Source organism: Mustela lutreola, chromosome 11, assembly GCF_030435805.1.
Source record: "Mustela lutreola isolate mMusLut2 chromosome 11, mMusLut2.pri, whole genome shotgun sequence".
Classification (NCBI taxonomy): domain Eukaryota; kingdom Metazoa; phylum Chordata; class Mammalia; order Carnivora; family Mustelidae; genus Mustela; species Mustela lutreola.
The window spans coordinates 68007416-68022382 of NC_081300.1; the positions used below are offsets into that span (position 1 = coordinate 68007416).

Sequence of the window (14967 nt, forward strand, 5' to 3'; positions counted from 1 at the left end):
AATACATGTGATCTCACATAGGAGGAACACCTGTGTCTGTCTTTTGCCCACTCCCTGCCCCTCTCCCTCTGCACATCCTCTGAGCACACCTCTCAGTCACCTGTCTGCCTTTCTTTCCTTTCCTCCCTTGTCTTGTTATAGCAATCTACTACCCAACATGTTTCTATACCTTTATTTTTCACAGAAATGCTGGGAAGACCTTGGAAAAAGGAGAATGTTTCTCTCTATTTGAGGAAGAAGAGTTTGATGTGACTGAAGGCAGAAGAAGGCGTAAAGGAGATGGCTCTGGTAAGAACTTTCTCCCACAAAGGCAAGGAAGAGCAAAGAGTGTCTATCTCTACAGGGTGTTAGGGTGTTAATGAATCAGCGCTTTTTGAAGGCTACTTCCATGCATGTCTGCTCTCTCTTTACTCAGACCATTTAAGTAACTTCTTGTCCCCAAAACTGGGGGGCTGCAGTTGGGCAGTAAATTCCATTGCTGACCCTGGCCCACTATCAGGAGCAGAGTAACACCCCAACTGCTATTCCTGTCACCAGCTTCTCTAGTCACCTCTCAAGTCTTCCTCTAAAATCTCTTTTTTTGTGCATCACTCCCTCCCTTCCCACCTACAGTGCCTCCCAGTGCCTATCTCATCAAACCCAAGGCCTTCTTCTGGCTTCCAAACTCCCTGCACTGTGACCTTTTTTGAACTACCTGGACTTATCACTCCACACACACCCACCTCAGCTACCTCCCATTGACCATCCTTCTCCAACTAAATGCACCTGCTTGCTCACCCTGCCCCAGCGCCATGCCATGCCCATTCCTGACTCCATTCCTTTGCTCTCCCTGTCCCTGTACCTGGCACTCCCTCTCTGATTCTCCCAACTCAACCAACTTCTAGCCACAACCTGGAAGGCCAGTCCCAACCACACTTCCTAGAAGAAGTTACACTGACTATTCCAGCCAACACTAGAGTTTTCTGGGGTCCCTATATAACTTGTTAGGGTCTGAGCATTGAGACTAAACAAACACTCCATCCTAAAACTGTTTCCTGGGTGTATCTCTCTTCCTCAAGAGGAAAAGCTATGTCTCCTACTTTCTTCTCCTTTCCTGGGCTTTGGCTGAGTCATTTGTATGGACTCACCTGTGATTGTATAAAGGCCAGTGATTGCCAATAAGAGAAAGATGGCCAGGTACAGATCCAGACCCAAGGCCATGTTGATAAATATGGCCCCAGAAAAGATGTCTGCCTAGAAGAAGAAAAGAGGCAGAGTTAGGGGTTAAGGAGGCCAGCTGGCTGCAGGCTGCACCCAGAGCCTGGTTGAGGCACTTCAGCTGCAAAGACAAAGAGGCAAACGAAGGAAGTGAGTAGCAGAAGATGTCTCCTGAGTATTGTCAATGCCTGTGATTTCTGGGCCCAATGTTGGTTCACACCCCTCTCGCCCTTTGGTTAAATACCCCAATTAAATGTCCATATTTTTATCTCTGGATAAGAATATGAGATACAAATACTACACAATTCCACATATATAAGCTATCTAAAACACTCAAATTTGTATAATCAAAGACTAGAATGGTGAATATCAGAGGCTGAGGGGAGAAGGAAATGGGGAATTATTAATGAACAGGCATAAAGTTTCAGTTAAGTACAATGAATAAGCTCTAGAGATCTGCCACACAACATTGTGCCTATAGTCAACAATAATGTATTTTATACTTAAAATTTGTCAAAAGGACAGATAGCATGTTAAGTGTTCTTACCAGAAAAAAAATTTTTTTAATTAAAAAAAAAACACAGAAACTCCTCAGAGCCATGTTCTATTCCTAAGTTTCTCAACAGGCTTTATTCAAGATGATAATAGATATCCCATGGGCGGAAAAAAAGGATTCCCTAGTCAGAGATCTGTAAAATGCTTAAGCAACGTTAAGACAGTTTCCTCACCACACAACTCTCCTGAGCCTTTAATATACAGTATGTACTATGACTCCCCAGGAGGGTAACATGGTAAATGACTCTTCACAAACTTATTTAACTATAGAACTTTGTTTGCCAAGGAATAACTATTAACACCTTGAAGTTCCTCCTAACCCACTTGTAGACTGCTGATCTAAGCTATTCTTCATCATTTACACCTCAGTGTGCAAAGGTTTATTAGACCTATTCCCAAAAACAGGTACTAAAGAGTCCATGAGAAGGAAAACCCACCCATACTCTGGAATGGAGAGAAACTTCAGCAACATCAGTTTTATCTTCTCAACCCAAATGGAGTCCACCTTGACTCAAACACAAGAACATCACCAAGAATCTCTTATATGGCAGGCTTGATTCTAGGTGCTTTTAGCTAGATTATCTCATGAAACTTTAGAAAGAATTGTTTCCTCTTCACCCCCAAATTCACCAGTTATGTTCTTGATGCAGTTCTCTTTCTCCTCCCTGCCTCATATAATCCAATAAAAAACCTTCTACCTGACAGGATGGTGAGCTGCTAATTTAAACCAAATAGAGAGTACCAGAATCACCCAAAATGAATTTTCATAGCAGCTCCAAAATACTACCAGGACAGGTAGTTAGTATTAAGGGAGGATCATGGTAAATCTTTTATTTCCAAATTGCTAAGTATGAAAGAAAATAGACATCCCCTAGATGCAATGAACAAGCTGTTTTGTTGCATAAAACCTAATATGTTTCAGGGTGTGTAAAGGGCCACCAGGTCATAACCCTGGGAATGATGCCCTTGCATCTCCTCTCCAATCTTAGCCTCCTTAAGCTCCTTGGGGCCCTCCAATGGCTCAGCTCCCCACCAATCGCATCTCCTATTCTCTGCCTCTATTAGTTGGCAGAGAGACTGCCTCACACCAACTCCAAGCTTTTATGCTAATGCACAACTCCCTCTCCCAAGACAGGTCTTCTGAGGACTGGTTTCTTAGCTCCCCTGCAGATTCTCTAGCCCCAGGAGACCTAATATCATTGTCTTTCTTGGTGGAGGAGGAGATGCAGAGTCAGAAGGTAAGGAGAGAATGGTGACTTAGAAAGAGAAAACACACATACACACAAAGGTTAGTGGTCAGAGGATCTGGGTTGTAACACCAGTGCTGCCATTATAGGCCTGACCTTAGATAAAACATTTCACCTCTCCATGTCTCTGTGTTCTCATCTTTAAAGTAAGAAGCTCTGACTCTGAGTGCTTATGATACTCAGTGGCTGGAAGTGGGAAAGCCCTGTAGCCAAAGAAAGCATTCCCCTCCCAGGTCCTGAATCTGTTCCATCCTATCCTCTATAGCCAGAGAGGAAGAAAGGACCTCCAGCTGCACATCAGCTTCGCTAAAGGTGAAATGGCCACTCTGTCCTGCGTCTGCACACTGAGCCATAGGAATTGGAATGAGTATTCATAATGCTGAACCCTCCCCTCCATGCCTCTGTAAAATCACAAAAAGTTATCTCATTTAAAGGGGTCCGATTTATTATAAAAGACCTCAGCGTGAGACAGGAATCCATCAGAATCCTAGAGGAGAACATAGGCAGTAACCTCTTTGATATCAGCCACAGCAACTTCTTTCAAGATATGTCTCCAAAGGCAAAGGAAACAAAAGTGAAAATGAACTTTTAGGACTTCATCAAAATCAAAAGCTTCTGCACAGCAAAGGAAACAGTCAACAAAACAAAGAGGCAACCCATGGAATGGGAGAAGATATTTGCAAACGACAGTACAGACAAAAGGTTGATATCCAGGATCTATAAAGAACTCCTCAAACTCAATGCACACAAAACAGACAATCATATAAAAAAATGGGCAGAAGATATGAACAGACACTTCTCCAATGAAGACATACAAATGGCTATTAGACACATGAAAAAATGTTCATCATCACTAGCCATCAAGGAGAGTCAAATTAAAACCACATTGAGATACCGCCTTACACCAGTTAGAATGGCCAAAATTAGCACGACAGGAAACAACATGTGTTGGAGGTAATGTGGAGAAAGGGGAACCCTCTTACACTGTTGGTGAGAATGCAAGTTGGTGCAGCCTCTTTGGAGAACAGTGTGGAGATTCCTCAAGAAATTAAAAATAGAACTTCCCTATGACCCTGCCATTGCACTATTGGGTATTTACTCCAAAGATACAGAGGTAGTGAAAAGAAGGGCCATCTGTACCCCAATGTTTATAGCAGCAATGGCCACGGTCGCCAAACTGTGGAAAGAACCAAGATGCCCTTCAATGGACGAATGGATAAGAAAGATGTGGTCCATATACACTATGGAGTATTATGCCTCCATCAGAAAGGATGAATACCCAACTTTTGTATCAACATGGACAGGACTGGAAGAGATTATGCTGAGTGAAATAAGTCAAGCAGAGAAAGTCAATTATCATATGGTTTCACTGATTTGTGGAGCATAACAAATAGCATGGAGGACAAGGGGAGATAGAGAGGAGAAGGGAGTTGAGGGAAATTGGAAGGAGAGGTGAACCATGAGAGACTATGGACTCTGAAAAATAATCCGAGGGTTTTGAAGGGGCAGGGGGTGAGAGGTTGGGGGAATCAGGTGATGGGTATTGGAGAGGGCACAGATTGCATGGAGCACTGGATGTGGTGTAAAAACAATGAATACTGTTATGCTGAAAATAAATTTTAAAAATTTTTTAAAAGGGGGGGGCCCCACTTATTGATTATACATCTAACCTCAGGAATAAATTCTTCCCTTAGAACTCTAAAAGCCAGGAGGAGTGACTCAGGATACTGGCCATACCTAAGCTCACATTAACCCAGATGCTCTGATACTAGTCTTTGAATCCTAGGTGCCTGAGCTTTTCTAGCTTCACTAGGTTTTTTTCCCCCATAACCAGGGAATTTACCAAATGTTTTCAGGTACATTCATTGTTTTGATCCCCAAGACAAGGTAATAGGACAAATATATTGGCTCTACTCTACAGATGAGAGACACAAAATTAATGACAAACTCAATAGCTAAAATCCGGCTCTTTGTGTCCAAATCCAGTGACTTTCCCACAACACTAAAAGGTAAAATTTCTCTTTTCTGGAATATTTTCTGCAGAGAGCAAGATCTTTTATTGTTTAAAAAAACATTTTTTACTTACTTTTAAAATAAAATAACTTATGAGTATAGTCAGGGGGGACAACAGCCCAGAAAGTTATACACTGAAAAGTAAAAGTGTCCTTACTTCCATCACTTGGACCAACAGTGACCACTGTTGAGAGCTTTTGGTCCACCAGAAGATTTCTAAATGTCTTGCTGAAAATTATGTATCAATCATTAAGTTCACATCCCCCCAAAATAATAATTTTGAAGATGGAAACATGGAAAAATGTATACAGTTTGATGCTAAGATGGGGAAGAAAGATGACAAATGGTATGCACATTCTGACTGCAATTCTTTTTTTTTTTTTTTATAAACATATATTTTTATCCCCAGGGGTACAGGTCTGTGAATCACCAGGCTTACACACTTCACAGCACTCACCAAATCACATACCCTCCCCAATGTCCATAATCCCACCCCCTTCTCCCAAACCCCCTCCCCCCAGCAACCCTCAGTTTGTTTTGTGAGATTGAGTCACTTATGGTTTGTCTCCCTCCCAATCCCATCTTGTTCCATTTATTCTTCTCCTACCCACTTAAGCCCCCATGTTCTGACTGTAATTCTATAAAAGAAATCACACATAAGGGCAAAGAAACAATATGAAATATCTGTATTAGAGTCATGGGATTAAGGAGGCTTTTCCACTCTAGACTTTCTTAAATACTCCTGTCCCATCTTTCTTATAGTTTCAAAAGTGGGGAGAGCAAAAACTTTAACACACATTATATTCCTTATGGGTATATAAATATACATATATAGGTAGTAAAAATATAAAAGCAGACCAGAGGAAAACACAGTAAGTTTAAGACATGTATAACTTTTAATAAAGAAGGAAACAGGATCAAGATGGGTAGATATAGGGGAGCCTGTGTGGCTCAGTCAATTAAGTGTATGCCTTTGGCTCAAGTCAAAATCCCAAGGTCCTGGGATTGAGCCCCACATCAGGCTCCCTGCTCAACAAGGAGTCTGCTTCTCTTTCTCCCTCTGCCCCTCCCCCTCTTGTGCTCACTCTCTCTCTCTCTCTCTCCAATAAATAAATAAAATCTGAAGAACAAACTGAGGGTTTTGGAGAGGAGGGGGATGAGAGATTGGGTAAGCCTGGTGGTGGGTATTATGAAGGGCACATATTGCATGGAGCACTGGGTGTGGTGCATAAACAATGAATTCTGGAACACTGAAAAGAAATTTTAAAAATAAAATCTTTTTTTAAAAAGAAGGGTAGAAATAAGTCTTCCATAATATCTGTAATATTTTATTTGTTTCCTTTTAAAAATGAAGAGTTTTTTAAGATCTATAGAATCAGGGTGGGGGTATTTGCTACATTAGTCTTTGTACTTTTCTGTATGTTTGAAGCATTTTGTTATTTTTTTATTTATATAAGTAGGAGAATGATTAAGGACATATACCACCAGCATGATAGTAAAGAACTCTCCTATAATCCTATGAGACCATTTGTTTCACAGCTCTTCCCAGATTGCTCATTCTCTAAATTTCTCTTAGCCCTTAATAAAGAAAAAATCAAGGAGGAAGGAAGGAAGGAAGGAAATAAGCAAATTTCCCCAATGCTGCTAAGCAAAACCAACTTGAAATAGAAATTACCATATTCTAGACCAAAGTTCAGCAAGCATTTTCTATAAAGTTTCAGGTAATAAACGTTTTAGGTTTTAAATACCATATAGTCTCTGTCCAACCTGCTCAGTTCTGAAGTTGATGCATGAAAGCAGCCATAGATAATACATCAAATCAGTGTGGCCATGTTCCAATAAAACTATATCTACAGGGGCACCTGGTTGGCTCGGTCAGTTGAGTATCTGCCTTTGGCTCAAGGAATGATATCAGGGTTCTGGGATTGAGCCCCAAGTAAGGCTTCCTGTTCAGTGGAGAGTCTGCTTCTCCTCCTCTCTCAGACTCTCCCTGCTGCTTCTGCACTCACTCACACTCTCTCTCTCTCTCTCAAATAAATAAACTGTTTTAAAAAAAAACTATATTTACAAAAACAGGCAGTTGGATTCAGCTCAAAGGCTTTATTCCCATCCCTTTGGTGAAAAGTTGTCTGAACAATGTCCATGAGACTCATGGGGAATAATAAAATTACAGATTCAGTTGGGAAACCTCTTAAGAGTAATTGAGTCTCTGACCATGAGACTTGCATAGATTACTTGTCTGACACTTTGAGATCCTATGATTTTATATGTTTGCTTTGCAGCCCATTCTGGTCCGAGTTATATCTGAGCACCCAATAAATCCTGCCTGGCAACGACATTTGAGATGGAGAGCCACATTGCTCAAATTTCTCTTTTCATTTGTGAAAGCAAATGGCTCAGGTAATGAGTATTCAAACCTTAAGTAAAAGCCAAAGCTCTTATTTTCACTCAAGGATCCAAAATGGACAGTGGAGTTGCTGTAAAAGTTTATTGCAGTCATGTTAACAGCCCCAGGAAATATAAACAGGGACATTCAGTCATCACATGTAATTCATAAAATCTGAGGCTTATCTCAAGTGATTGCGCACACTTAAATAAGATACATGATACTGGGAAATTCTATAGAACAAAATGCATCCAGAACTTGATAAGGCAGGGTTCCAGGAAGGGGACAGCAGAGAGCCAAGAAAATTCAGAGGAGTACATGGAGAAATAATCAAATCTGAGTCTTAGAGTCCAAAACCTAGCCACAAGATGGTGGCCATAGTCAAGATTCCACACCACTGCTGCTCAGTGGCTGGGTTATATCTGGGCTCTCCAACTGAAATGATTTTTCTCTCCTATCAATTACACATACATTGAATCCCTATATCCTCTCTGAAGACTTCCTGGGAGACTTGGATCTCACAGGGCCACCCTTCTTCTTTCTTGCCCATCACAAATTGTCCATGCCTCTACATACACCCAACAAGACTGATTAATCTTTGTGTGCAATATAAATACGTATCTTACTTTGTTCGCTAACAATTATTTTCTTTTGTCCATGAACTTTGATTCCATGTGTATCTTAATGTGAGTTCCTAGGAGGTACATTCAACATCAGTGTAATTATTTTAATGATTTCGTGCTCTATGACTCATGATGAACCTGAAGTAAGCCAAACTTATAAAGATAAAGTCTCACGTGTCAACCTTTCCCTCCTTCTCCCCCTGCCTAAATGTCCCTCCTTCAGATCCTTCATATACCAGTGTGCAGTCAATGTTCTCTCCTCACAGTCCTCTCAAATCCATACTCTTAGAAACTTGTTCATATTGTAAGGTCATTTAACTGGCTATCTTAATTTTTCCCAAGGTCTTGAATTTTAACAGACCCTGTAATAAAGGAATGAAAAATTTAGAAGTCAGGAACCACATAATGCCAAAGATTTTGTGTCAATAACAGTTACCCTGCTGTTCATAGTTCTGCTACTCTTTAACCCCACAGAGTCCCTTCCTTTCTTGGGACCTGTTTCTCCAGCTATAAAATGAGAGCATAGGACATAGCACTAGATGATCAATCCCAATCCATCATGCTGTGCATCCAAACATAGAGCAGAACTGTGAGAAGAACACAGACTCTGGGACTAGAAAGACATGGGTTCCAATCCTGGTTTTGCCACACACTTGCTATGTGATTTGAGACAAATTATCTAACTTCTCTGAGGCTCAGTTATCTTATCAATGCTCATGTAAACTGGAGATGAAATAAGTAAAACCTCTATCAGAATCTAAGCAAAGAGACCAACATTAAATAAAAGGCAGCTATCATCCTTCTTACACATTATTCAAAAGATTGCTGCCTCTGCGTAGCAGGTGGAGAATGTAAGATTCTGGGCAAAGCTTCCAGCAAGGAGGCCCAGAAATCATGCAGAGAAGGAGCAACCTGTACCAAGTACTTTTCAAAACCAAAATTCAGAAAAGGCTGACTGGTGGGGAATGAGCTCCATCAGGACGTGAGCTAAGCAAGACTGCCCCTCAGCTATCTGGGGGTTCCCAAGTCACAGAAGGTTTAATCAGTAACCTGAACAATAGATGAGGTGATTGGAAGGCAATGAGAGAGATTGGGTATTTAGTTTATTTATATGACTACCCCACACCAGCTCCAAGGATAAAGAGTACCCTTACATGGCAACTAGTCAACAGATTTTACCCGCTTGAACTGTGGACTTGGAGAAGACTTGATTCAAAGAAGGGGAATCCCAGTAGCCTCCTCTACACCCTCATTAGACAGGTGCCACCTCACAAGCTGAACCAAGGAGCAGTTCCCTTGCCAATCCCCACCTAGCTCCAGAGTAACCTCCTCTTCCTCCCCGCTTACATTCCTTTTCCTCCTCTTATATCTGCTCTTCTCTACCTCAGGAAGCCTGATTTCTCCACCCCTCACAGCATTTCTGAATCTAGGCTCTGCACATTGATATCTAATGACATAGCACTAAAAAGCCCAGCATCTTCATCTTATAACTAAAGACTAACCCTGAAGGAGGGGAGAAGAAACTGAAGGTGGTAAAATCATCACATTGCTGGCAAAACGCATAGGCACCAGTCAAGAGCAGTAGTGGTTTGAGTCAAAAAGCTGGGCAAGGAGGAAGTAGTACTCTGGGAATCAGTCCCAACTCCAAGACAAAGTTCTATCAGCCTTATAGGCAAAAGCATGTTTACATTGAGTGGTATAGAAATGTATGTGCAAGACCATTCAATGAGGCAATTATCATATGGTTTCACTGATTTGTGGAGCATAACAAATAGCACGGAGGAAAAGGGGAGATGGAGAGGAGAAGGGAGTTGGGGGAAATTGGAAGGGGAGGTGAACCATGAGAGACTATGGACTCTGAAAAATAATCTGAGGGTTTTGAAGTGTCGGGGGGTGGGAGGTTGGGGGAACCAGGTGGTGGCTATTAGAGAGGGCACAGATTGCATGGAGCACTGGGTGTGGTGCAAAAATAAGGAATAATGTTATGCTAAAAATTAAAAACAAAAAAAAAAAAAAAGAAAAAGAAATAGTCTCTTCAACAAATGGTGTTGAAAGAACTGGACATGCGTGAACTTGAACCTCTTCAGTGAAAATAGAGGAGTCAATCTTCATGATCTTGGATTTGGCAATGGATTCCTAGAAATGACACTAAAAGCATAAACAACAAAAATAAAAATAGATGTGAACTTCATCAAGATTTAAAACTTTTGTGTCTCAAAGGACATTATAGAATTTGCATGGAGGGCAGGGTGTGGTACATAAACAATGAATCTTAGAACACTGAAAAAATTAAATTAAATTAAAAATAATTAATTAAATAAATAAATTTTAAAAAGAAAATGAAAAGAAAACCCACAGCATGCGGGGCGTGGGGGGGGAGTGGAATATTTGCAAATCCTTTATCTGATAAGGGTCTAGTACCTAGAACATATAGAGAATACTTTTAATGCAATCCCTATCAAAATCCCATCCATTTTTTTCAAAGAAATGGAACAAATAATCCTAAAATTTATATGGAACCAGAAAAGACCTCGAATAGCCAGAGGAGTATTGATAAAGAAAGCCAGGTTGGTGGCATCACAATCCCAGACTTCAAGCTCTATTACAAAGCTGTCATCATCAAGACAGTATGGTGCTGGAATAAAAATAGATACATAGATCAATGGAACAGAATAGAGAGCCCATAAATAGACCCTCAACTCTGTGGTAACCTAATCTTCAACAAAGCAGGAAAGAATGTCCAATGGAAAAAAGACAGTCTCTTCAACAAATGGTGTTGGGAAAATTGGACAGCCACATGCAGAAAAATGAAACTGGACCATTTCCTTACACCACACATGAAAACAGACTCAAAACAGATGAAGGACCTCAATGTGAGAAAGGAATCCATCAAAATCCTTGAGGAGAACACAGGCAGCAACCTCTTCGACCCAGCCGCAGCAACTTCTTCCTAGGAACATCACCAAAGGCAAGGGAAGCAAGGGCAAAAATGAACTATTGGGACTTCATCAAGATCAAAAGCTTTTGCACAGCAAAGCAAACAGTTAACAAAACCAAAAGACAACTGAAAGAATGGGAGAAGATATTTGCAAACGACATATCAGATAAAGGACTAGTGTCCAAAATCTATGAAGAACTTATCAAACTCAACACCCAAAGAACAAATAATCCAATCAAGAAATGGGCATCCCTGGGGATAAAAATATATGTTTATAAAAAATAAAAAATTTTTTAAAAAAAGAAAAAGAAATGGGCAGAGGACATGAACAGACATTTCTGCAAAAGAAGACATCCAGATGGCCAACAGACACGTGAAAAAGTGCTCCACATCACTCGGCATCAGGGAAACACAAATCAAAACCACAATGAGATACCACCTCACACCAGTCAGAATGACTAATATTAACAAGTCAGGGAATGACAGAGGCTGCCAAGGATGCAGAGAAAGGGGAACCCTCCTACACTGTTGGTGGGAATGCAAGCTGGTGGAACCACTCTGGAAAACAGCATGGAAGTTCCTCAAGCAGTTGAAGATAGAGCTACCCTACAACCCACCAATCGCACTACTGGGTGTTTACCCTAAGGATCCAAATGTAGTGATCCGAGGGGGCACATGCACCTGGATGTTTATAGCAGGAATGTCCACAATAGCCAAACTATGGAAAGAACCTAGATGTCCATCAGCAGAGGAATGGATAAAGAAGATGTGGTATATGTATACAATGGAATACTATGCAGCCATCAAAAGAAATGAAATCTTGCCATTTGCGACAACATGGATGGAACTAGAGGGTATTATGCTTAGCAAAATAAGTCAATCAGAGAAAGACAATTATCATATGATCTCCCTGATATGAGGAAGTTGAGAGGCAATGTGGGAGGTTTGGGGGGCAGGAAAAGAATAAATGAAACAAGATGGGATGGGGAGGGAGACAAACTGTAAAAGACTCTTAGTCACAAAACAAACTGAGGGTTGCTTCAGGGGGGCAGGTAGGGAGAGGGTGGTAGAGTTATGGACATTGGGAAAGGTATGTGCTATGGTGAGTGCTGTGAAGTATGTAAACCTGGCGATTCACAGATCTGTAACCCTGGGGCTAATAACACATTATATGTTAATTGAAAAATTAAAAATCATATTTAAAAAAAGAATTCTTTCAATTCAACAACAAAAAAAGAAAAACAACCCAATTAAAAAAAAAAAAAAAAAGTATGTGCCTGTAGGTCCAGACTAGGGCTGGGAGGTAATGGCATAGAAGAAAAAAATAATTATGTTAAGTTGAAGATATAGATATTTCCTTTAAAGAAAGTATAGTCAAATACAATGTATATACTTCATTTAGATTCTGGTTCAAACAAATCAACTGTAAGAAGACCTTTTTTATATAATCAGGAAAATCTGGATATGGACCAGGTATTAAAACACCTAAATTAGAAAATTCCCTTGGATTTTGCTATGTGATAATAGCACAATGGTTATGTTTTTCAAAAGGCAAAGCTGTATTCTGAAAAATTCATAGCAAAATGACATAATGTCTGGGATTTGACTTAAAGTACTGCTGGGAGGAAAATGTAGAAGAAATAGATGAACAAGAATGACAAAATGATAGTCATTGTTAAAGCTGAGTGATAAGTATTGGTCCATTAGTGTTCATTATACTATTCTATCTCTGGGTGTATATGTTTGAAATTTTCCAAAATAAATAAAATTGCAAATGTTATTTAATATTGCTCTTGTCTTGGCTTTAAGTGACCCCGAAAATAAAAGCAATAGCAGCTATTTTTTCAGCACGCTACATAGCTAGAGCAGAAGGCTAATTTCAGATCCAACCTGACTCAAATTTCATCCAGGAAAGATCTTTCCAAGATGCTGAGATTGATCCAGTCTTACCTTTGGAAGGACAAGGAATAGGGAAGGACAGGAAAACTGATCATAGTCAATGAGAAAACTCCTCTGATAGAGCAGTGAGTGCTTTGTAACACCCTATGTGGTCTCAGAAAATGCCACTTTTCTCTCAACCCTTGGATTTGGCAATGGATTCTTAGAAATGACACAAAAAGCATGAGCAACATCAGGGGGAAAAAAAAGATTAAAAAAAGAAGAAAAGCCTCGTGCAATGAAAAGGACAGAGAGGTGGAGCCAGAAGTTTGGGTTCTACTCTTGATTCAGGATCCTGTGCAAGTATTTTCAGTTCCCAGTTTTCATTTCTCCGTCCCAAAAAGAAGAGGCAGAATTTCTGAAGTCCCTTCAAGAGTTGTCACTGACTGGCCTTGTTTAAGTGTATTAGAAACATCACCAAAGCCAGATTCTGATCCCTTCAAGCACAAAGGCTCACAGCTAACTACAAGGTTGGAACCAGCCCTTAGATACTGCTAATTCCCTTTCAGTGTTCTATTAAGAACAGTTTTCACTGAAACTCGAGCCTGTTTATGTTTTTAACCTTCCACATGATGGAGTGTAAGGAGTTCCTATGTTGACTTCTTGATGCATGAAATAGGACTTTACCTTAAGAAGCAAGAAGACCTAAGGGACCAAGTTAATAAAACAAATACTGCTGTTCCTTGGTGGTCCAGTATGTGCTGAGGAACAGGAGTGGGCAGATTCTGAGACAGCTAATGCCCGTCCCCAGGGCAGTAGACTCACTGAGATTTTGGTGAAAATGTAGAGTAACAGGGACAGAATAGAGAGGTAGATCTGGATCCGCTTGCCTCCAAATCGTTTCTTCAGGTACTCTGGCATTGTCACCACCTGCATGGGATGTAAGAAAGGTAATCATCAGCCAAATTGACCAGAAGACTCAAAGAAGAAGGGTCAGAGAAATCTGTAAGGTAGCCAGATGGCCCCATTCTTCAATCCAAACTTGTTCCCATATGCCCTACCCCTGCAAGGGTAGGGTATTATCCCAGGACACTGAAGATGCTCAAAAGACACTGTTTTAAATGGACACATGAACACCTAACCAAGAAAGCAGATCTTCACCCTGAAGGAAGAGGAAATAGATATACATTCTTACACAGAGTGCCTACTGTGAACAAGTAGCCAGGCTGGGTGTATGGTTCTTCTGCTTTGCACACAGGCTTTGCCAAAGATTGTCAGTGCAGTCCTGCTCAACTGTTCTCCCAGTTCCTTTCTGCAAATTCTGACTATACTTCTGTCTCACTCACTCAACCCTGAGTCTGCTGTCTTCTGGGATCACACACATGTCACCAATAGTCCATAAGCCTCCAAAAGATGTGGAGTCTGTCCTGTGTTCTTTCTGTATTGCTTTCAGCTCCTAATGTAGGTATTCATTATATCTCACTAAACAGATACTACCAAAGCTGTCTTGTGTAAAATGTCAGAGATATTTAGTCAAGAGACTTAGCATGCATTCAATAGTTGAGTAGCAGCTGCAAGAGCTACTGAAAGGGAAATACAGTTCTTTTCACATGCTGCTTCCCTTCCAGGAGCAGAGGCACACATGAGCAAATGCATGGCAGTGTCTTGCAAGTGTAGACCCAAGGTGAAGGGATGTGATGCTTAAGAGGGCGCTGCATAGAATGAGGTTGTTTAGGGGCCTTCTTAGACAGTCAAGTCATGGCTGAGTGGATCTATTGAATGTCCCTAAAAGTGGTCAAAAATTTTATAACCTGGGGCGCCTGGGTGGCTCAGTGGGTTAAGCCTCTGCCTTCGGCTCAGGTCATGATCCCAGGGGCCTGGGATCGAGTCCCGCATAGGGCTCTCTGCTCAGCAGGGAGCCTGCTTCTCCTCATCTCTCTCTGCCTGACTCTGCCTACTTGTGATGTCTGTCAAATAAATAATCTCTGTCTCTCTGCCTATTTGTGATCTCTCTCTCTGTCAAATAAATAAATAAAATCTTTAAAAAAAAAAAATTTTATATCCTGGAAAAGAGAACCAAGCCACAGGTGTTCTCTGCCACTTATGCTATAAAGTCTCCAAGTCTCCTTT

The 14967-nt window shown here is 40.8% G+C and overlaps 1 protein-coding gene across 1 annotated transcript in view; it reads right to left on the reverse strand.

The window, feature by feature from the left end:
- The window catches only part of SLC5A1 (solute carrier family 5 member 1), an 82524-nt gene that overhangs the window by 31487 nt on the left and 36070 nt on the right, over nt 1-14967 (reverse strand). Inside the window, exons 5-6 of the mRNA XM_059140096.1 lie at nt 13663-13767; nt 1128-1233 (exon numbers count right to left, since the gene is read on the reverse strand). Coding sequence (XP_058996079.1) covers nt 1128-1233; nt 13663-13767 — 211 coding nt within the window. The remainder of the gene's footprint in view (nt 1-1127; nt 1234-13662; nt 13768-14967) is intronic.